We start from the raw sequence: 22,892 nt of genomic DNA, 5'->3' as shown, positions 1-22,892 counted from the left end.
TAGGATAGAATGGGACAATTTGGCTTCAATATCTCAAAAGCTGTAAACGACAGCGTAATGAGACCTCAGTATGTTGTAGTCCACATCAAGCTGAGTATTTTAACGTTGAATCAAAGTCTCTACATTATCGCGTTGCCGCGCAACAAGCGTCCAAAATTCCGTTAGCGTCAAAATGAGCAACGTGGAATATCTCAAAAACTGTAATAGCTAGCTTGACGAGACTAAAATATGTTGCAGTACAAAGCGTCCCGGGTTTGTCAATGTTGTAATGATGTCTGTACGATAAACCGTTGCCTAGCAACAAACGTCCAAAATAAAAGAGATTTTTTTTTTAAATTGAAAGTTAAATATCGCAAAAACCGTAATAACTAGAATGATGTAGTTGTATGGTCCTTTAAAGACTATCGGGCCGAGTGTTTCAAAGTTTGAACGATGTCTCTACGATAAAGTTCGGCCGAGCAATAAGCGCGGGAATTTTCGCCTTTTTTTTTGCTTTTTGGCAACTAGCGTTGCCACGGTAACCCCTATTACTGAGAAAAGTAATACCCATCGAATCACGATGGACACGCATCCAACGATGTATGCCATGCATGGGTGCACGTTGCGGTTCGGGCCGTATTAACGGACGAAAAAAAGTGCGGAATAATAAGAATAATAAGAAAAGGGAAACTTTTCTGTATACCAATATATCGCCTTCATTTTCATGTTTTTCCTCATTTTTTCGGACGTGTTTTAGTTTTTGGGGATTTTTTTTTTCCACATCAGTGCGGGGTCATGCTGTACACCCGCTGGTGTGACGTGGGACTTTTGCGACTTTAGCTTGTTAGCAAAATGCTAGCAACATTGCCCTTTGGGCCATTCTGGACGATTGCAATATGGTCATGCCATTACTTGGCATGCCCATAATAATAAGAAAAGGGAAACCTTTCTAGATACTAATTTAACGCCTTCATTTTTCAGGTTTTCTCGGCCGTGTTTCATTTTTTGGGGATTTTTTTTTTCCACAACAGAGTGGGGTCATGCTTTACACCCGCTGGTGCGCAGTGGGACCTTTGCGACTTTAGCATGTTAGCGAAACGCTAGCAACATTGCCTTTTGGGCCATTCTGGACGATTGCAATATGGTCATGCCACTACTTGGCATGCCCATAATAATTAAAGCTGCAAGCAGCGATGAACGGGCCCTCGCAGTCACGGCCACCGCCCCCCATAAGCATATCAGAAATTACACCACCCACGACTTCCTATCTCAAACCATTCAAAAGTTATAGCAGAAAAAAGGGACAACCAATCAGAAGAAGGGACAGGGCTAATTCAGGCCAATGAAGGTAAAGGACTCCATACAGAATCTGATAACACCACCCACGACTCTCTATGTCAAACCATTCAAAAGTTATAGCAGAAAATCGGGAAAACCAATCAGAAGAAGGGGCGGGGCTAATTAAGGCCAAAGAAGCTCAAAGATTCCATACAGAATCTGATAACACCACCCACGACTCTGTATGTCAAACCATTCAAAAGTTATAGCAGAAAATCGGGACAACCAATCAGAAGAAGGGGCGGGGCTAATTTTCACCAATTATGGTCAAGGACTCAATACCGAGTCCCATGACGCCACCCACGACTCTTTATGTCAAACCTTTCCAAAGTTATGGCAGAGAAAAGTATTCTAGGGGGCGCTGTTGAGCCGTTAGGCCACGCCCATTAATGCAAACCATGAAATATCATGAAATATCTTGCATGCAAAATTTGGTGACTTTTGGAGAACTATCAAATATGGACCAATCAGATGAAGGGGAGGCGCGCTTTTTGGCGTCTAGCGTCGTCACGGTAACACTTTTGAAAGAGAAAAGTAATGCGCATAGTCGCAAGATGGAGACGCACATTTTGATGTATAACACACCTGGGTGCACGTTATGGTTCGGGGCGTATTAATTGCCGAAGGAATGGCATAAATTGCGCCAAATTTACACAATTATTTCAAAATGGCTGACTTCCTGTTCGGTTTCGGCCATGGCGCCAAGAGACTTTTCTTTAAGTTGCGACATGATACAGGTGTGTACCGATTTTTGTGCATGTACGTCAAACCGTATTATGGGGCTTGAGGCACAAAGTTTTCCGGGGGGCGCTGTTGAGCCATTTTGCCACGCCCTTTAATACAAACCATGAAATATCAAATGTATCGCTAGGCCTGCCTTGCATGCAAAATTTGGTGAATTTTGGGGAACTATCAAATATGGTCCAATCAGATGAAGGGTGGCGCGCTTTTTGGCGTCTAACGTCGCCGCGGTAACACTTTTGAAAGAGAAAAGTAATGCGCGTAGTCGCAGGATGGAGACGCACATTTTGATGTAAAACACATCTGGGTTCACGATACGGTTCGGGCCGTAATAATTCTCGAAGGAATGGCATATATTGCTCCAAAATTACGCGATTAATTAAGAATGTTCAAAATGGCCGACTTCCTGTTCGGTTTCGGCCATGGCGCCAGGAGACTTTTCTTTAAGTAAAGACATGATAAAGAAGTGTGCAGATTTTTGTTCATGTACGTCAAACCGTATTATGGGGCTTGAGGCGCAAAGTTTTTTCTGTCGGAACCAATCAGATGAAGGGTGGGCGGGCTTTTTGGCGTCTAGCGTCGCCACGGTAACACTTTTGAAAGAGAAAAGAAATGCGTGGTGTCGGAGGATGGAGACGCACGTTTTGATGTATAACACACTTGGGGGCACATTACGGTTCGGGCCGTATTAACTGCCGAAGGAATGGCATAAATTTCGCCAAAATGACACGACTAATTCAAAATGGCCGACATCCTGTTCGGTTTCGGGCATGACCCCAAGAGACTTTTCTTTAAGTTGCCCCATGATACACGTGTGTACCGATTTTCGTGCATGTACGTCAAACCGTGTCGTGGGGCTTGAGGCACAAAGTTTTCAAGGGGGCGCTGTTGAGCCATTTTGCCACGCCCATTAATGCAAACCATTAAATATCAAATTTTTCGCCAGGCCTGACTTGGGTGCAAAATTTGGTGACTTTTTGGGCACGTTTAGGGGGGCAAAAAGGCCCTCCTTTCGTCAGAAAAATAATAACGCGAAGAATTCCTACAGATACAATAGGGCCTTCGCACTGAAGGTGCTCGGGCCCTAATAATTAAAGCTGCAAGCAGCGATGAACAGGCCCTCGCACTCACGGCCACCGCCCCCCATAAGCATATCAGAAAAGACACCACCCACGACTTCTTATGTCAAACCATTCAAAAGTTATAGCAGAAAAAATGGACAACCAATCAGAAGAAGGGGCGGGGCTAATTCAAGCCAATGAAGGTCAAGAACTCCATACAGAATCTGATGACACCACCCACGACTCTCTATGTCAGACCATTCCAAAGTTATAGCAGAAAATCGGGACAACCAATCAGAAGAAGGGGCGGGGCTAATTAAGGCCAACGAAGCTTAAGAACTCATTACTGAGTCCCATGACACCACCCACGACTTCCTATGTCAAACCATTAAAAAGTTATAGCAGAAAAAAGGGACAACCAATCAGAAGAAGGGGCGGGGCTAATTCTGGCCAATGAAGGTCAAGGACTCCATAAAGAATCTGATGACACCACCCAGGACTCTCTATGTCAAACCATTCCAATGTTATAGCAGAAAATCGGGACAACCAATCAGAAGAAGGGGCGGGGCTAATTAAGGCCAACGAAGCTTAAGGACTCATTACAGAGTCCCATGACACCACCCACAACTTCCTATGTTAAACCATTCAAAAGTTATGGCAGATAAAAGTATTCTAGGGGGCGCTGTTGAGCCGTTAGGCCACGCCCATTAATGCAAATCATGAAATATCAAATTTATCGCCAAGTCTGGCTTGCATGCAAAATTTGGTGACTTTTGGAGAACTATCAAATATGGACCAATCACATGAAGGGGGGGCGCGCCTTTTGGCGTCTAGTGTCGCCACGGTAACACTTTTGAAAGAGAAAAGTAATGCGTGGTGTCGCAGGATGTAGACGCACATTTTGATGTATAACACACCTGGGTGCACGTTACGGTTCGGGCTGAATTAACTGCTGAAGGAATGGCATAAATTTTGCCAAAATGACACAATTTATTCAAAATGGCCGACATCCTGTTCGGTTTCGGCCATGGCTCCAAGAGACTTTTCCTTAAGTTGTGCCATGATACAGGTGTGTAGCGATTTTCGTGCATGTAGGTCAAACCGTATTGTGGGGCTTGAGGCACAAAGTTTTCCGGGGGGCGCTGTTGAGCCATTTTGCCACACCCATTAATGCAAACCATGAAATATCAAATTTAGCGCCAGGCCTGCCTAGCATGCAAAATTTGGTGCCTTTTGGGGAACTATCAAATATGGACCAATCAGATGAAGGGGGGGTGCGCTTGTTGGCGTCTAGCGTCGCCACGGTAACACTTTTAAAAGAGAAAAGTAATGCGTGTAGTCGCAGGACAGAGACGCACATTTTGATGTATACATCAAAATGAACCCAGATGTGTTATACATAACACATCTGGGTTCACGATACGGTTCGGGCTGAATCAACTCTCGAAGGAATGGCATAAATTGCTCCAAAATTACGCGATTAATTCAGAATGTTCAAAATGGCTGACTTCCTGTTCGGTTTCGGTCATGGCGCCAAGAGACTTTTCTTTTAGTTGCGACATGATACAGGAGTGTACCAATTTTCGTTCATGTACGTCAAACCATATTATGGGGCTTGAGGCGCAAAGTTTTTTCTGTCTGAACCAACCAGATAAGGGTGGGCGCGCTTTTTGGCGTCTAGCGTCGCCACGGTAACGCTTTTGAAAGAGAAAAGTAATGCGTGTGGTTGCAGGAGGGAGACGCACATTTTGATGTATAACACACCTGGGTGCACGTTACGGTTCGGGCTGAATTAACTGCCGAAGGAATGGCATAAATTGCGCCAAAGTGACACGATTAATTCAAAATGGCCGACTTCCTGTTCGGTTTCGGGCATGACGCCAAGAGACTTTTCTTTAAATTGTCCCATGATACAGGTGTGTACCGATTTTCGTGCATGTACGTCAAACCGTATAGTGGGGCTTGACGCACAAAGTTTTCAAGGGGGCGCTGTTGAGCCATTTTGCCACGCCCATTAATGCAAACCATTAAATATCAAATTTTTCGCCAGGCCTGGCTTGGGTGCAAAATTTGGTGACTTTTTGGGCACGTTTAGGGGGGCAAAAAGGCCTTCCTTTTGTCAGGAAAAAAAAAAAAATAATAATAATTAAAGCTGCAAGCAGCGATGAACGGGCCCTCGCACTCACGGCCACCGCCCCCCATAAGCATATCAGAAAAGACACCACCCACGACTTCCTATGTCAAACCATTCAAAAGTTATAGCAGAAAAAAGGGACAACCAATCAGAAGAAGGGGCGGGGCTAATTCAAGCCAATGAAGGTCAAGAACTCCATAAAGAATCTGATGACACCACCCAGGACTCTCTATGTCAAACCATTCCAATGTTATAGCAGAAAATCGGGACAACCAATCAGAAGAAGGGGCGGGGCTAATTAAGGCCAACGAAGCTTAAGGACTCATTACAGAGTCCCATGACACCACCCACAACTTCCTATGTTAAACCATTCAAAAGTTATGGCAGATAAAAGTATTCTAGGGGGCGCTGTTGAGCCGTTAGGCCACGCCCATTAATGCAAATCATGAAATATCAAATTTATCGCCAAGTCTGGCTTGCATGCAAAATTTGGGGACTTATGGAGAACTATCAAATATGGACCAATCACATGAAGGGGGGGCGCGCCTTTTGGCGTCTAGCGTCGCCACGGTAACACTTTTGAAAGAGAAAAGTAATGCGTGGTGTCGCAGGATGTAGACGCACATTTTGATGTATAACACACCTGGGTGCACGTTACGGTTCGGGCTGAATTAACTGCCGAAGGAATGGCATAAATTTCGCCAAAATGACACAATTTATTCAAAATGGCCGACATCCTGTTCGGTTTCGGCCATGGCTCCAAGAGACTTTTCTTTAAGTTGTGCCATGATACAGGTGTGTAGCGATTTTCGTGCATGTACGTCAAACCGTATTGTGGGGCTTGAGGCACAAAGTTTTCCGGGGGGCGCTGTTGAGCCATTTTGCCACGCCCATTAATGCAAACCATGAAATATCAAATTTCGCGCCAGGCCTGCCTTGCATGCCAAATTTGGTGCCTTTTGGGGAACTATCAAATATGGACCAATCAGATGAAGGGGGGGTGCGCTTGTTGGCGTCTAGCGTCGCCACGGTAACACTTTTAAAAGAGAAAAGTAATGCGTGTAGTCGCAGGATGGAGACGCACATTTTGATGTATAACACATCTGGGTTCACGATACGGTTCGGGCTGAATTAACTCTCGAAGGAATGGCATATATTGCTCCAAAATTACGCGATTAATTCAGAATGTTCAAAATGGCTGACTTCCTGTTCGGTTTCGGCCATGGCGCCAAGAGACTTTTCTTTTAGTTGCGACATGATACAGGAGTGTACCAATTTTCGTTCATGTACGTCAAACCATATTATGGGGCTTGAGGCGCAAAGTTTTTTCTGTCTGAACCAACCAGATAAGGGTGGGCGCGCCTTTTGGCGTCTAGCGTCGCCACGGTAACGCTTTTGAAAGAGAAAAGTAATGCGTGTGGTTGCAGGAGGGAGACGCACATTTTGATGTATAACACACCTGGGTGCACGTTACGGTTCGGGCTGAATTAACTGCCGAAGGAATGGCATAAATTGCGCCAAAGTGACACGATTAATTCAAAATGGCCGACTTCCTCTTCGGTTTCGGGCATGACGCCAAGAGACTTTTCTTTAAATTGTCCCATGATACAGGTGTGTACCGATTTTCGTGCATGTACGTCAAACCGTATAGTGGGGCTTGACGCACAAAGTTTTCAAGGGGGCGCTGTTGAGCCATTTTGCCACGCCCATTAATGCAAACCATTAAATATCAAATTTTTCGCCAGGCCTGGCTTGGGTGCAAAATTTGGTGACTTTTTGGGCACGTTTAGGGGGGCAAAAAGGCCTTCCTTTTGTCAGGAAAAAAAAAAAAAAATAATAATAATAAAAATTCCTACAGATACAATAGGGCCTTCGCACTGAAGGTGCTCGGGCCCTAATTAAAGCTGCAAGCAGCGATGAACGGGCCCTCGCACTCACGGCCACCGCCCCCCATAAGCATATCAGAAAAGACACCACCCACGACTTCCTATGTCAAACCATTCAAAAGTTATAGCAGAAAAAAGGGACAACCAATCAGAAGAATAATCAGAAGATTAATAATAATAATAATAATAAAAATTCCTACAGATACAATAGGGCCTTCGCACTGAAGGTGCTCGGGCCCTAATAATAATACGAAGAATTCCTACAAATACAATAGGGCCTTCGCACTGAAGGTGCTCGGGCCCTAATAACGCGAAGAATTCCTACAGATACAATAGGGCCTTCGCACTGAAGGTGCTCGGGCCCTAATAAACATCACAGATACAATAGGGTCCTCGCACTTTCAGTGCTCGGGCCCTAATTAGACGTGTATCCACTTTAGGTCCATATACCAAAGTGATTCTGGTCTGATGTATGGAGAAAAGAAAAGGAAAAAAAATTGAATTTTGTGTTATTTGAGCTGTTCAAGTCACGTGAGCCCTTGGTTTGTGAAGAGCAGTTCATCTTTGTGTGTACTGAATGCAGCCACGTTGCCCAGCAAGTGGATGGGAACATGCAGAGTGTATGTCAATCAAAGTTAGCTTTGGCTACCAGCTCCTTCATCCCATCCCCACACATCTGCCGGCAGATGTTTACAGCAGAATATACCATTTAACATTTTCATTCAGTGTGGATGTAACAAAGTTATTGTTGCGTTTAGCTGAAGCTGGAGTACAAACTGATCTTTGCTCCGCTAAGCGCGATCGCATGACGATTCCGGATGAGGAAGTGATAGTAGCTAACTAATGGCTGAGCCAACTGTCAATCAATCATATGAGAAATAAATTCATTGATTCAGATGAGTAATACTGTATGTAGAATGAGTGTTCATAGTGATACTAACCAGAGCTGTGGCGTGTCTGATCTTCTGCACTATTCCGTTGTGGCCGAGGTGCTGCAGGGACAGCCAGAGGGGCAAGGCCCGGAGCTTCTCCGCGGGCTGGCTGGAGGTCAGACCTGCTGCCAGGGACTGGGAGGACAAAAACAGCTGAGGCAGACTAACACACAGTAATGAGGACAGAGAGAATCATGCACAAAGAGCACAGAGAAACTTCAGGACAGGAATGCATTGCTACTCTGGTGGCGCATGCACTCATGTCTTTGGCCTAGTTCCACTAGCTTCTTTTCTTTCTTTACATTTCCTTCAGTTCCCCTGACAGGAGGTCAGAGACCTGGTCTGCTTGCTGTCACTGATGACTGATATTTTCAGTTAGAAGAGAGAATTTTACAACATTGAGAAAGCCCTGTGACCAGAACCATGTTAAAGGGGACCTCTAATACCTATTTTAAACAGGCCTTGAATGTCTTAAAAACAAGCTTTTGATTGTTTTTGCTAAATAAATTAGAAATTCAGCCTCTGAGCCATGTCTTTATCTTCCCATTCTCTAACCTCATTATCTATGTGGGATTCTGAGTGGGCGGGGCTATGATAATGAGGCTCTGTGCTGATTGGCTGCCTGAATGACACGTAGAAAATGTCGGAAGCTCCAGCCGGCGGAGTTAGTTGTGGGCGTGGTTTCACGCATCAGAGACCAACCGATGTAAATCGCATTTTCATTACGTAATGAAAGGGAGCAGAATCTTATTGTCTCGTAGATCCACATCACACTGGACGGCTCATCCGGGCGGCTGTACAGACACTGCAGAATTTGGTTGCTTTCCTCCTTCTCTGAGTTGGCAGGCTGAGGGGAGACCACTTTATATATGTTAAAGCAAGAGAAAACCTGTTTTTCATAATAGGTCCCCTTTAAAGATTAAAACATTAAATGAATGTTATTGACACCAGACATCTGATTACTGGTTCTGATGACCTTCAAACCGGACCTTGTCTGGTGTGTAGATAGCCTAAGACGGGTCTTGAGATCAGAGTAACCGAATCATAAAACAATGCGTGTGTGAAAATGATATGTGAACCAACCAGTGCGGGGTCCTCGTGTCTGTAGAGGGTGACGGAGGTGACAGCAGGCAGGCCCAGCCACTGACCCAGGGCCAGCGTCATACTGTCACTTCTGGTGGCTGCCTGACGGAGATACATCCACATGACAAGAGAAATACTTTACAGGAGGAGTTTTTTGTTTTGTTTATCAAAATGAGGTGAGCAATGTCTCAGAAATTGTCTGGTGTGACTCAAATGTGCGCCAGATTACCTTTATAGAAGAGCTGACCTGATCCAGGACCAAGGTCGCAAGGTTGACCCTGAAAGAGGCAGCACATCATAAAACATGACATTCATAATTCCGTCATAGTTACAAAGATAAAGTACATATAATCTGTAAGATATAAATACTATTCTGCTTCCCAGCCGAGAGATAGACAAATGAAGATGTGATTTGGCAAGTATAGCCCGAACCATGTACTTGGTGTAAGCCTGCATTTACATGCCTCTCCACTGCAGCACACCAAATACAGTTTTATTGTAGCGTGGATTTCAGAGTCCCCTCCAAGCTAGGTCTGCTTCCTGCTCAGTAATGGCCAACCCCACAAAAAATGATGCATCTCAGTAACTCCTGAGGAAACTATAACATATTGCAGCAGATATTAGTAATTAAGTATATGTACATATTACTTGAGTGTTTGTGTTTCACAAAAATGTCCCTTTTCAAGTGTGTACCTCATTGGATTTTCTGGAATGAAAACCTAAACAAGCCAAATACTCATTCTATAACATCACAGATACTAATACTGTGTGACAGAGTCCTGAGAAGAGTCACGATTTGGTGGACTTTTTAGGCATAACTGTGAGGACTTCCAGGAACCAAACTATAAAACTCGCTCTCTCCCCTTCATATATGAATCTGCAGCTTAAAGGGGACCTATTATGAAAAACAGGTTTTTTCTTACTTTAACATATATAAAGTGGTCTCCACTCAGCCTGCCAACTCAGAGAAGGAGGAAACAACCAAATTCTGCAGTGTCTGTACAGCCGCCCAGATGAGCCGGCTAGTGTCATGTGACTTCTACGAGCCGTTCAGGTTCTGCTCCCGTCGTTACGTAACCAAAATGCAAACCACGCCCACAACTATAAAACCGTGTAACTGCATGAGAGCGTCTGACTATCGCGTCGCACTGCGTGACATCGGACGCTCTCTGTCCATCTCCCTCCAGCAGCTGCATCTTTATTGAGGTTTTTGTAGTGAAATGAGGAGGAATCATAGAGATAACTTCTCATTTCAACTAACTGGATCAGCCGTTCCTCATCCGTGACCGTTTCCTACAGCGCTTTCAACCGGCTTTCAACGCGAGCGACAGGAAGAAAATAGAAGCAGGGCGTCCGACAAATGTTCAGCTCAAAACGGCGCGTCGCTGCGGCCAGTTAGGACAGTCCAATAGAAAATAAAGTAATGGAATTGATTTTGTCGCTGACGCTCGCTCGCATCGCATTCAGTAAGGACACGGTGTAACTCCGCTGGCCGGAGCTTTCACCACTTTTCCGTAGCGGTGTATCGCGTCATTCAGGCAGCCAATCAGCACAGAGCCTCATTATCATAGCCCCGCCCACTCAGAATCCTGCATAGATAATGAGGTTAGAGAATGGGAAGATAAAGACATGGTTTAGAGGCTGAATTCCTAATTTCAAATTTCAAGCTTTTGATTCCAATCAAAAGCTCGTTTTTAAAGACATTCAAGGCCTGTTTAAAATAGGTATTAGATGCCATAATAGGTCTCCTTTAACAGTTAGCTGTGGGTGGTCCGCCAGGACATATCTCAGGAATGGCTTCATTGATTCTGGTACTTACAAATGTATTGATTCTTTTTTTTTTTTTTTATGTATTGATTCTTGACAACCAGTAGAATTGACAGGCCGTCCACAAATATGTGTTACTTCAGGCATTATTCAATAACAATGATGAAAAGACTGCATGTTTCCGAGATGCCGGCTCAATAGTCCTGGTTGTGCACACTCCTACTGATGGAAGAAAAAAAATCTGACAGATCAAAATTGATTTGGATTTGTCACAGACTTTTTACATGAAGCAAATTACATTATTTTTAATTGAAACGAAGACTGGACTGACCGTTGGGCTGCTGAAAGTGTAGTTGTTCTTTTTCTCCTGCTTTAACGGCTAATTAAGGTTCAAGGTTCAATTTATTGTCATACCAAAAGACCAAGTACAAGTGGAACGAAATTCCGTTGCCACTGGCTCAAAGCAAACAATAAAAACAATTAAAACACTAAAAACTCTACTGTAGGCAGTGGTTGTCGAGGGTAGACAGGAAATGAGTACTGTTTATTTAAAAGTCTTATGGAGTGGGGGGAAAAACTGTCATGGAGCCAATTAAGAGAGTTGTCCCAGAGTGGTCATCTAAACTCTGTAAAGTCTGGGTGTGCATTCACACCAGCGTTGTGTGTTTGCTCAGAAAGTCCAGCTTGTTAGGGGAAAATGAGCAGGAGAACTCTGAAGACGCAGGGGGCAGACAAAAACAGTGAGAACCTGTGAGAACCAATAGACAGGCAAGGTTTCTTGCCTGTTTGTCTCGTCTTCTCCTTCAGTAATTCTTGATGCAGGGGCAAGAAGGGAATATCAGTCAATAGGTTTGGTTTGTTGTGCAGCGTAAAAGCTAACTGGGACAAGCTGAAAGTCACAACCCAACTGAACTGAGCATGTGGTTGTGCTGTCTACAGGTCTATTACAGTTTTTGCCCGTTGCTTGAACACTATAGACCCATGCTTAAACTAAAGTAACACAACTTGAAACTTTTGTTACCATACCTCAAACACATGTATCCATACCTTAAACCAGTGATTCTTAACCATAGGGCCGCGGCCCACACTTGGGCCGCGAGCGCCCCCTAGTGGGCCGCAAAAAAAATTCTGTTTTGTACGTTTGGGCCGCGGGGGCCGCGCGACTGCATCCCGACCATGTGGTGGCGCTAATGCATTAGTCAGTTGTTACTGACTGCCAGCCGGTGGAGGAGGGAACCAAGAGGAAGAAGACGGGGGAGCTCTATAAAAGAGGAGAATAATGCCGCGGCACGTTCCATTTACCTCGGACACTCATCTAGCTGCACGTGTACTATTAAGGCCTGTATTTACGGAGAAGATCCTTTATTTTGCACAAAATAGGTTTAAATCCGCCAGTATCAGGGATCGATTACTTGGTTTGCGCCCAGCAACGGGGAGAGCGAGCGCGGCGTGATCCTTTATTTTATATTCTCCATCGTGGCCACAACTAAGCCCAAAGCCCGAAACAGACTCGGAGCAACGCTGCATGCTACTCTGAGAGTGAGCCTTTCCCCCATTCCACCCAGACTGGACCTGGTTGTGTCTCAGAGGCCCAAGTGTCTCATTAAGAGCTGCAGATAAAAAGGAAATTGTATTTTTTTTTTTAATTTGTATATGAAAGAAAATAAAGTATTTTCTGGTTCTGCTATGCACAAATATAGTTTCATTTGCACTTTATTTCAATTTTATTTACAGTTTATTTAATTTAAAAACATTATTTTGAATGTAATTATTTGACTTTTTATTAATAATAATGGCTTGGTTTTATATAGCGCCCTTCAAGGCACCCAGAGCGCTTTTTACAGAGACCATTATTCATTCTTACACATTCTCACTGGTGGTGGTAGCTACGTTTGTAGCCACAGCTGACCTGCAGACTGACAGAAGCGTCAGTCGGCCCTTCCGACCACCACCAAACATTCAAACACATTCACACGGGGCAAGGTGGGTAAGGTGTCTTGCCCAAGGACACTACGACAGCCATTTGGACGGAGCGGGATTCGAACTGCCGACCTTCCGATCATTGGACGACCCACTCTACTGCCATCCATTGATTAATTTATATGTATATATATTTTTTATTCTGAGTCCTTCCTTTTTTATTTAAGTAAAATCTAATTATTGATCTTTTTTTATTCATTTCATCATTCATATCATCATTTTTTTATTAATAAGCCTGAACTGATTGATTTGTCCTAGTATAAATCAAGCTTTACGTGTGCATGTTAACATTGACATGTTTCCGTGATGATCATTTTATTTGACAAGGTTTTTGCTTGGGCCCTGGGCCGCTCTGTACTGAAAAAATTGGGCCTCGAGGTCAGAAAGGTTAAGAACCCCTGCCTTAAACCAAAGCGCTGCTTTGCACTCTAGTTGCAATTCTGCAACACACTTAGTCCTTTACGCAACACACTTGGTCCTGCATACTAGACTCTATTTCATACATAATACACGTTGTTCACAAATGAAATCTCAGGGTGCCATTTGGAACACATGTTTCCAAAATACAAAACACATCGGTTAATTGCAACCATTCAAATACACACCTGAAGGCACCTGCTTGCTAAACGTAACACCAATCAGCCAGCTACAAAAAGGCCTCGGTTTAGCCATTTCAAGAACTTTGCAAGCATGGATGGAAGGAGAGCAAGAGGACGAGGAAGAGGACGACAAGGAGGGCAAGGACAAGGTCGAAGAGGCAATGCACGGACCTCCATATCTGACGATATAAGGGCAAGTTTGGTGGATCATGTTATAAATCATGGCCTGACAATGAGAGAAGCTGGGCAGAGAGTCCACCCGCACCTCACACAGTGGCATCTATAATACTATAAGAACATTCAGACTGGAAAACAGGTATGTCTTCCCCTCTCTACCTTTTACTCAGATGGTATTTACAGCACTCTAGTATATCACATTACCAGATCACATGTACAGGGTATTGCAGAGTTCAGTACAGTGGATGATACAGTATATACAGTGAAGTACTGTAAGAAAAAGAATCAAACTGATGACAATTTGTGGTTGTATGTATTTCTCTAGAATGATTAGAAAACCTTCTGGGGGAGGACGCCAACGCCTGTTCACACAACAGCAGGAACTTGCCGTTGTGGACCTAGTGAGGGCAGACAATGCCATCCGTCTCCACCAGCTACGACAGAAAATACTTGCTATTTTTTTTTTTTTAGTTCACGTTACAGTACTATGTACAACATTGAGTAGGCCTATTTGGTTTGGTTTTTTTTGGTTGCTTGAAAATGTGCCTGCTGAATAAACAAAAATAAAAAAACTAAATCAAAGACTGCAGTGTTTTATATAAAGTAGACCAGTGTGTTCTCCCTGATCTGAAAGTGTATGCATATGATACAAGTGTGTGTCATTTTGTCATCAGAGTTACATTTTGACCAAGTATTTTTAGGTTTTGATAGCAGAGTTTAGGCAGTGATAGTAGAGTTTCAATTTGACCAAGATGTGAATGGTATATTTCCCAGTGTTGTGTCATGCTTACTTGTGTGTAGAGTTTTGGCACAATGAGCTAAATTTTGCAAAATGTGTTCAAGCAACGGGCAAAAACTGTAAGCCTGATTCAAGGTTCTGCATTAAACCAACGCCGAGCCTATGCCGTTGCCGTGACGCCGTCGTGAACCTTCGGACTTCTCCGTCACTCCATTTTGTCGCGGTGCAAAACCCCGCCAGAGCACTAGTTAGGGCCCGAGCACTTACAGTGCGAAGGCCCTATTGTATCTGTAGGAATTTTTATTATTCTTTATTCTTTCTTCTGACGAAAGGAGGGCCTTTTTTCCCCCTAAACGTACCCCATAAGTCACCAAAATTTACACACAAGCCAGGTGTTGGACCACACCCAGTGATCATGTGGACTGTTATAAATGTATATGAACATTTCAGGATTATGAATTCCAAGTGAAAGCAAGACTTTGGTTTCGTCCTGGGGCCAGAGTTTTATGACTGCATGACTCCAGACCAGAGAACAGACTCCCCGGGGGTTTACGACACCTGGGAGGGGGGTCAGACGCAGTATAGCCCCCACAAACCCAGCAGGGTTCCTGCCAGACCTGGAGGAACAAAGGAAAAGACAACGCAAAGGGACCAGGAACAGACTCCCTGGGGTTACGACACCAGGGGGGTTCAGACGCAGTGGAGCCCCCAGGAAACCAGTGGAGGGTCCTGAAGGGGGGGGACTGTCCCTCACAGTAAAACCGCCCCCAAGCCCAAAAGCGGGGAGCACCCAATCACTGGCCGCGGGCTGGTGACGTCACGCAGCCCGCGGAACTCAAAGCCCCCTTCCTGCCCAGTGCTCGCTCTCTCCCTCAGCCAGCGGACCGGACAAGACGTGCCTGCCGACCGAGGCAGCCGCGGCCGCATCTACCCATTTATTCCTGAGCGCTGCGACGAGACGGGGGGGGGGGGGCGCTTCGAGCCTGGAGTGTCCGGCGGAGCGTAAGACCCGTTACCACGGAGCGCACTGCGCTCCCCACTTTCTCTCCTTTCTAATTTCTCTCTCCGCTCTAAGTTCTCTCCCGAGGAGGGCCTGATCCTCCGGTCAGCCTGCCAGCTCAGCCCGAGGAGCACCCAGCCACCTGTGTCAGTGAGGCCCACGCGCTCATCAGCCCGGACGGGAGCCCGCACGTCTGACGAGTGGACGAGACCCCGCGCGCACCGAGACGCCGTGTTAGGCTCCGTTGACCAGGGCGGGATCGCCCGGCTGCTGCACGCTGCACCCCTGTCTTTTTATTTCAGAGCCGAAGGAGAAGAGAGAGAGACGAGAGACTGCTGGGACTGAAAGCCGAGAGAAACAAGGCCGCATCGGACTGGAACCCCCGACAGAACCCGCAGCTCAGATCCAGAATCCAGAGGAGACGTGAGGCTGTGTTTGGGCGATCAGTCAGTTAGAACGGTGTTAAGCTGAATTTATGTTTAATGAGATTACTGTATGCGTATTACTGTACGTTATCATTATTGTGTTTTTATCATCTTTATTATTATTGCTTTGATTTATTTTTCATTCCGTGCATTTAACTTTCATTTCATTTCTATTGATGTTTTTCTAGTTAATTAATGGTTTTTTAATAAGTAGTGTGCCATCAGGTTTATTTGGGGTGTTGCGTTTATCATCTTTTGACACCTGTATGTAAATAAATCCTGATTGATTTTGAATGAGTGGTTTCTGTTGTTTCATGCAGTTTGGTCACAATTGATTTGTTTGACAGAGCCTAGTGCTCGAATCTCACCCTTCAATTACTGTATACTAGGCATAAACCTTAATTTCTGAGACTGATATTCTGCTGTAAAAGTTATCATTTCCCTGCTTAAGGAACAGGGTGGTGCCCCGAGGATTTTATTTATCATTTTGGTCATTCAATTTGATAAATAGTCTACTTTATTAATTATTAATAATTATTAATAAGATTATTAATAACCTTCGATAACTGGACAGCCAAGCTACCTGAGTTGCACAACACAGGCCTGGCAATAAATTTGATATTTCATGGTTTGCATTAATGGGCGTGGCAAAATGGCTCAACAGCGCCCCCTAGAAAACTTTGTTCCTCAAGCCCCACAATACGGTTTGACGTACATGCCCGAAAAATCGGTGCACACCTGTATCATGTCACAACTTAAAGAAATGTCTCTTGGCGCCATGGCCGAAACCGAACAGAAAGTCGGCCATTTTGAATTAATCGTGTAATTTTGGCGCAATTTATGCCATTTCTTCGGCAGTTAATATGGCCCGAACCGTAACGTGCACCCAGGTGTGTTATACCTCAAAATGTGCGTCTCCATCCTGCGACAAGACGCATTACTTTTCTAAGTCAAAAGCGTTACCGTGGCGACGCTAGACGCCAAAAAGCGTGCCCCCCCTTCATCTGATTGGTCCATATTTGATAGTTCCCCAAAAGTCACCAAATTTTGCATGCAAGCCAGGCCTGGCGATAAATTTGATATTTCATGGTTTGCATTAATGGGCGTGGCCTAACGGCTCAACAGCGCCCCCTAGAATACCTTTCTCTGCCATAACTTTTGAATCGTTTGACATAGAAAGTCGTGGGTGGTGTCATTTCTGATATGCTTATGGGGGCGGTGGCTGTGAGTGCGAGGGCCCGTTCATCGCTGCTTGCAGCTTTAATTGATACTTTGTTTAGCTTCCGGTTTTTCCGGTCACAGCGAATCAAAGAGATTTATCATGGCTTACTGTTGAGAATAGATTACACTCTCGTATTCTCTCTTTTTTCAGAAATGTTTTAATTGACAAAAAACCCCAGTATTTCTTTGACCAGGTAGGATATGTAAGAGATGTGCATAGCCATAGGACTAGACAAGCCAGTTGTTACCCTCAAACCAAGAACAAATATTTTTAAAAATTCTATTAGTTATAGAGCGATAATGGGATGGAACGCATTGCCTAACAGCATAACTAGTATACAAACAAAAATCACCTTTAAAAGAAAGCTAAAGGAACATCTGATGTAGTGTACTATTTTGCAAGGTTTTGAGTCTAATGCAACTGAACTACTGTACTAAAACATGCTGAACAAAACTGTTCAGAGGCAAAGTGTTGTGATGTGATGTTGTGATTTTGGTTTAGTTTTACAAAGTAATTGTATTGAGTTCTACTGCTGTTTATTTTATATTATTTTATTTTTATTTTAGCTTCTTAATTTCTAATTATTGTTTTTTGGTTAAAGGACGATTGTAGAGTAATATGTTTTGGAATGTTTGTCCTTGCTGGACCACAGGAAGACTAGCTCTTGCCAAGGCAAGAGCTAATGGGGATCCGAATAAACAATAAAACAATAAAAAAAAAGAGATAAGGACAACTATTGTGCAAAAAACCAAAACAATCACACACGAAGAAAAGAGCGCTGAAAGTTCACTAATCTTCACGAACCGGAACCGGAAATGCGTTGCTACCAAGCAAACCAATCACAGCCCGGTCTGCGTTGGGTCTGCATCACCTCGACACGTAGTTACATTTTTTTGGGAGGTGCAGGTCAGGCTACGGCGTAGGCTACGGAGAGACTCCCACATAGCCGCGTACCCTACGGCGTAGGCTCTGCGTTGATTTAACACAGAACCAGAATTCAGCCTTTAGGTTTCAAAAATGAGCTCAGAGCAGGCTGCTGTGTGAAGCATGTGGCAACTGTTCTTCCCTCCCACACACACACATCACATGAGCATCGTGGGCTTACACACCCTTCCACATGAAGCCATAGGTTGTACTGATCACACACGTCTCTTAGGCGACTCAGCTTGTCTGTGTGGCCTGCTCCAGGAGTACCTGAGGAGGAAGAAAAAGAGAGAATTAAAAAAAAAACCTCATCTTGCAATACTACATGCATACATAGTTAACTCTGACTGTCCATTACCTGCATTAGCTATCAACAGCAAAGGAAGCTTCCCGGCTTCCGTATCTTCTTTGATCAGTTTTTCCAACAGGGCAACATCCTGACAGCAATAAACAATGTTTGTGTCAACATTTTCCATTTTATTTTTGCTTTATGCACGTTTGATTTGTTTGTATTCTCCTACCATTTGGTGCTGGGATCCAAAGATGGTGTTGCATGGCACCGTGCACAAACTGGAGAGAGGCAAGCCAAGCTAATAACAAAGAGACCGACATGAAATGTCACTTTGTATTATGCAACTCTTTGACAGATGGGGCAGACTGTGTAATCAGGGATAAACTTGTACAACAGCCGTCACACATTAACAGTTGTCCGGGAAAGAAGAGAATAATCTGACCACAAAGTCACAAAGAGTCATAAACTGAACCGTTGTTCATGCATCCTTGATGGAAGGTTAAAGGTAATGCATATATAATGCAAATCTTGATCCTGATCTGAATTTTTTTTCATCTTTTAATGCCTCGAATTTTTGTAAATTTTATGATGAATCCCAATTTAATAATTTGTGTGATACTTTACCTCCAAATATATTTTCTGCTTTTCATTTAAATATAAGAAGTCTCCCCAGCAATTATGATAAATTTATTCACTATTTATCTTTATTCAATCACAAATTTGCGGTTCTTGCTTTATCAGAAACATGGCTCACTGAGATTACCAGAGAAATCTTTAAAGTGCCTAAATACAACGCAGTTCATCAAGTAAGAGGGAATAGACCTGGAGGGGGTGTGTCACTTTTTATCCATGACGATTATGAATTCAAATTAAGACCTTACTATTAAATCTATGGTTGAGGTGGAATCTGTGGAACTCATTGGGGTCTTGGGCCACAAGAAGATTATTGTTGGGGTTATTGTAGGCTGCAGCCTACCCTGCAGCCTACCCTGCAGCCTGCCCTGCAGCGTACCCTGCAGCCTACCCTGCAGCCCTACCCCGCAGCCTGCCCTGCAGCCTGCCCTGCAGCGTACCCTGCAGCCTACCCTGCAGCCCTACCCCGCAGCCTACCCTGCAGCCCTACCCCGCAGCCTACCCTGCAGCCCTACCCTGCAGCCCTACCCTGCAGCCCTACCCTGCAGCCCTACCCTGCAGCCCTACCCTGCAGCCTCCCCTGCAGCCTGACCTGCAGCCTCCCCTGCAGCCTCCCCTGCAGCCTCCCCTGCAGCCTGACCTGCAGCCTGACCTGCAGCCTCCCCTGCAGCCTGACCTGCAGCCTCCCCTGCAGCCTCCCCTGCACAGTACCCTGCAGCCTACCCTGGACTGTGTCTCCTCATTTTCTCGTCCATTTTGGGAGGTTTATCCACACCATGGTCATTCCTCTAGAATGTCCCATTTTCTCTGCTTATTGACGATGGCTTTGACAGTGGTTCATGGTATGTTCAGTGTAGGGCTGTGCGATTAATCGATTTTAAATCTAAATCGGGTTTATTAATAAAGACGATGTTAAAAAAAGGAAAATCGGAAAATCGATTTTCCTCTCGCATGCTGCTGGGCTGTGCGTCTCTCGGCTACCGTAGTCCTCCTCCCCCTCCCCTCCCGAGAAGCTGTGAGCACGCTGGAGCGCTGCCCGCCCCTTTGTAAGCATGTCGGCGTTTGCAAAAGAAAGTGAAAATGTTGTTGATAAAAAAAGGGCAAGAAAAGAAAGTCAATAGTGTGGAATTGGTTCGGCCTTGCAGTTTCTTGCAGTCTTCTACAACCGTTTCCGGACTGGTTCATTCCAACACTTAATCGTTGCAGTTTCTTCAGTAACTCTTTGTTGTGCAACCCAAAACATGTACTGTAAGCAAATAATACAGCAACAGCTGACTTTAAAGATGCATTCGGGAACTTCCCAAAAATCCAGTAACTAGCCAGAAAATGTGAAGGAATATGACATTCATACCCCTCCCAACCTCTCTGCTGAACTACAGAACGGTCTCCCTCTCCCCTCCCATCCAGGAGAGGACATGCACCTGAGCTGGAGTGTGTGAACACAACTAAGTTAAGTTACTACAGAAACCCAAGGAATCAGAGAACCGACACCTGAGAATAAATCAATGGTATAACCAATGGAGGTAGACGAGTGTCTTAAATGATAAACCTTGTAGAACTGCTTCACATCTAATCTTTGCTAAGCAGTGGCGTAAGGGTGTTTACTGGAGGCGTAGCGCTGGAGGAGCGTGGCTCTGACCGGGGTTGTGTGTGATTGACAGTCTGTAAACACACCCCCATGCTACAGGTGGATCCAAAGGAGCAGATTTGTTTTTCAAATGATCTAGTTTATATAATATTATCAGAAAACATGGCTACCCTCACCAAATATGACAAAAATACCCTTCCCAAGGGACACGGTGGCGCAGCGGGTAGTGCAGCCGTCTCACAGCAAGAAGGTCCTGGGTTCAATTCCTGCCGGGGACGCTGTGGGCGCTGAAGTTAGTTCCCCCATGACTTCAGCACCCTGGGTGGGGTTGGAAAGGATCTTTCTGTGTCGAGTTTGCATGTTCTCCCCGTGTTCCCTTGGTAGCACCCTCATAAAAACAGTCCTGGACTCTACTGCCCCCTCTGGCCAACCGGGGACCAGATGGGGTGGGAGGATCCGGCCGGAATAACGTGATCCTTCCACACGCTACGTCCGGCCAGAGAAACCCCACCCTGTCTGGTGAAAAGATGCTGCTCACTCCTCAGGTTAAGGAGGAGACCTGAGCTCAGTGTAGAACCTACCGGGGTTGGTAGAGAGAGCAATGCTCAGGAGCACTGGGTGGTAAAATGGGGAAGAAAAAAAATCTGGATAAAAATATTTAAAAAAAAAATAAACACCCTTCCCAGCTGCAACTTTAGTTTGGTTTCAATCAGAATCACTTTTGTTGACGATAGATGTTTGGTATTTCTGCACACGCCTCCTAGTGCCTGTGGCTGGACACATCTGAGGACAGTTAGATCATCGCTTATGAAAGGGTGCTCACACTTCTGCAGCCAGGTTGTTGTTTTTAATGTAAAATCTCAATAACTATTAAATATTTCTTTTCTCTTCCTTGGATTTTTGTTTGTTAGAAGATGCCATTAAATATGATGATTCTGACATTCATGTAGTTGTTCTTTCTACCTTAAAATTAAAAAAAAAACGTTTTATATCCACTGTACATAGCAAATGACATGGTCTGCAATCACTCATTACAGCTTTAATCTTTCCAGTTTACAGTCTGGTGTGTGTGTGTGTGTGTGTGTGTGTGTGTGTGTGTGTGTGTTTTAACCTTCCTACCTGGCTGCAGAGGTGCTGACCCAGACAGGACCTGCAGGAAGCGCTCTGGTAGATGACTGGCTGTTTGGAGCTCAGAACTGTGTAGCCTTCAGTAGCGTAATCTTCGTAGCGGCCGTTGATGACCAGGCGACAGACCTTCACCAGGCCTTCGCTGTCATACTCGTGGAAGTAGGCCGATCCATTCTCATACCTGTGAGGAAGACAAGTGAATAGAAAGGGCAGGATAACTGAGTGTGGAGTGAACGTCGTTCAGCCTCACAAGTTCATTCTAATTTACTTAGCATTTTACAATCTAAACTAAAATTCTCTTTAACTGGTTATCATAATGATTCAACATGCTATCTGGTCTCATTGACCCTCAAAACCCCCTGTCAAAAAGCTGCACGTTTTGAGCAGTTTTTGTCGTTTTGTGGGGATCAAGGAGTAACACGAGTAACACGTGTAACACGCAAGGAAGTTCTTCACCGTCTCAGGCAAAGCAATTTGAGCTCTAAAGCTATATTTTGACATATTCTGTTTATGGCTGCAAAAAATGAGCACATGTTAATGTCATGGAGACTGTAATGAGAAATGTGCTTCCATGCTTTTATGATGTTTTATGATGTAATCATGTAGATCCCAGTAGGACACGGCAGATGCACATCAGGGCGTACCTGAAGAGTCGGCAGAGCCACAGCATGGTGTCTGAGAGAATCCGAGTGGTTAGTTTACGGAGTCGCTGTCTATCCAGCACTGAGATGTAGGCCGCAAGGCTGGGACCCAGCAGTGCCATTTGACCTTGTTCACCCACATTCTGCATCCGACTGGAGACAACAAACAGCAGTTTCATAACACACTTCATACTGGGAATGTTTCATTTCTCCTTCTCGATCAGTCTAAAAGTGGGTTCTCTTCAACTCCCCATTAAACAAACAGAAAATGTGTAACAGGCTTGACAGTCCTGTAGAGAATCGTAGCAATAATCCACATTTAAGTTAACATGCAGGTCTTAGGACGAAGAGAAGAATCCAGAGCACACAGAAGGGCCCCAACCTTCTGCTTGTGATGGAACCTGAGTAATGCTATGCTGGTCCAACACACCTGAAGCCAACGCTTTCACAACCCCAAGGTTTTACAATTAGAAATCATATCGACTGACAATTACAAAGATCTTTAACAAATCAGAATTACAATGAGTTTAGTTTGAAACAAATGATACAATTGCGACACTCAAAGGGCACATGTGACGTGTACTCACAGCTGGCTGGGCTTGTCTTCTTCCTCCTCGTCATGT

At 44.6% G+C, this 22,892-nt stretch overlaps 1 protein-coding gene across 3 annotated transcripts in view; it reads right to left on the bottom strand.

The window, feature by feature from the left end:
- The window catches only part of pdxdc1 (pyridoxal-dependent decarboxylase domain containing 1), a 68,959-nt gene that overhangs the window by 34,696 nt on the left and 11,371 nt on the right, over nt 1-22,892 (bottom strand). For 2 of the 3 annotated variants that reach the window (XR_009770710.1, XM_061711875.1), the window contains exons 1-9: nt 22,857-22,886; nt 22,273-22,422; nt 21,620-21,809; nt 18,509-18,577; nt 18,346-18,424; nt 18,173-18,257; nt 9,384-9,432; nt 9,155-9,256; nt 8,081-8,206 (exon numbers count right to left, since the gene is read on the bottom strand). Coding sequence is in view for 2 of the 3 variants with exons in the window: in XM_061711875.1 (XP_061567859.1) it covers nt 8,081-8,206; nt 9,155-9,256; nt 9,384-9,432; nt 18,173-18,257; nt 18,346-18,424; nt 18,509-18,577; nt 21,620-21,809; nt 22,273-22,418 (846 nt within the window). In the remaining variant the exon portion in view is untranslated. Of the gene's footprint in view, nt 1-8,080; nt 8,207-9,154; nt 9,257-9,383; nt 9,433-18,172; nt 18,258-18,345; nt 18,425-18,508; nt 18,578-21,619; nt 21,810-22,272; nt 22,423-22,856; nt 22,887-22,892 lie in introns of those variants that run through there. The other variant, XM_061711876.1, reaches the window with a different exon arrangement.

The sequence above is a fragment of the Cololabis saira genome, chromosome 21, assembly GCF_033807715.1.
Source record: "Cololabis saira isolate AMF1-May2022 chromosome 21, fColSai1.1, whole genome shotgun sequence".
NCBI classification, from domain to species: domain Eukaryota; kingdom Metazoa; phylum Chordata; class Actinopteri; order Beloniformes; family Belonidae; genus Cololabis; species Cololabis saira.
The sequence above is the reverse complement of the archived record's forward strand: the minus strand, read 5'-3'. Positions and strand labels throughout refer to the sequence as shown.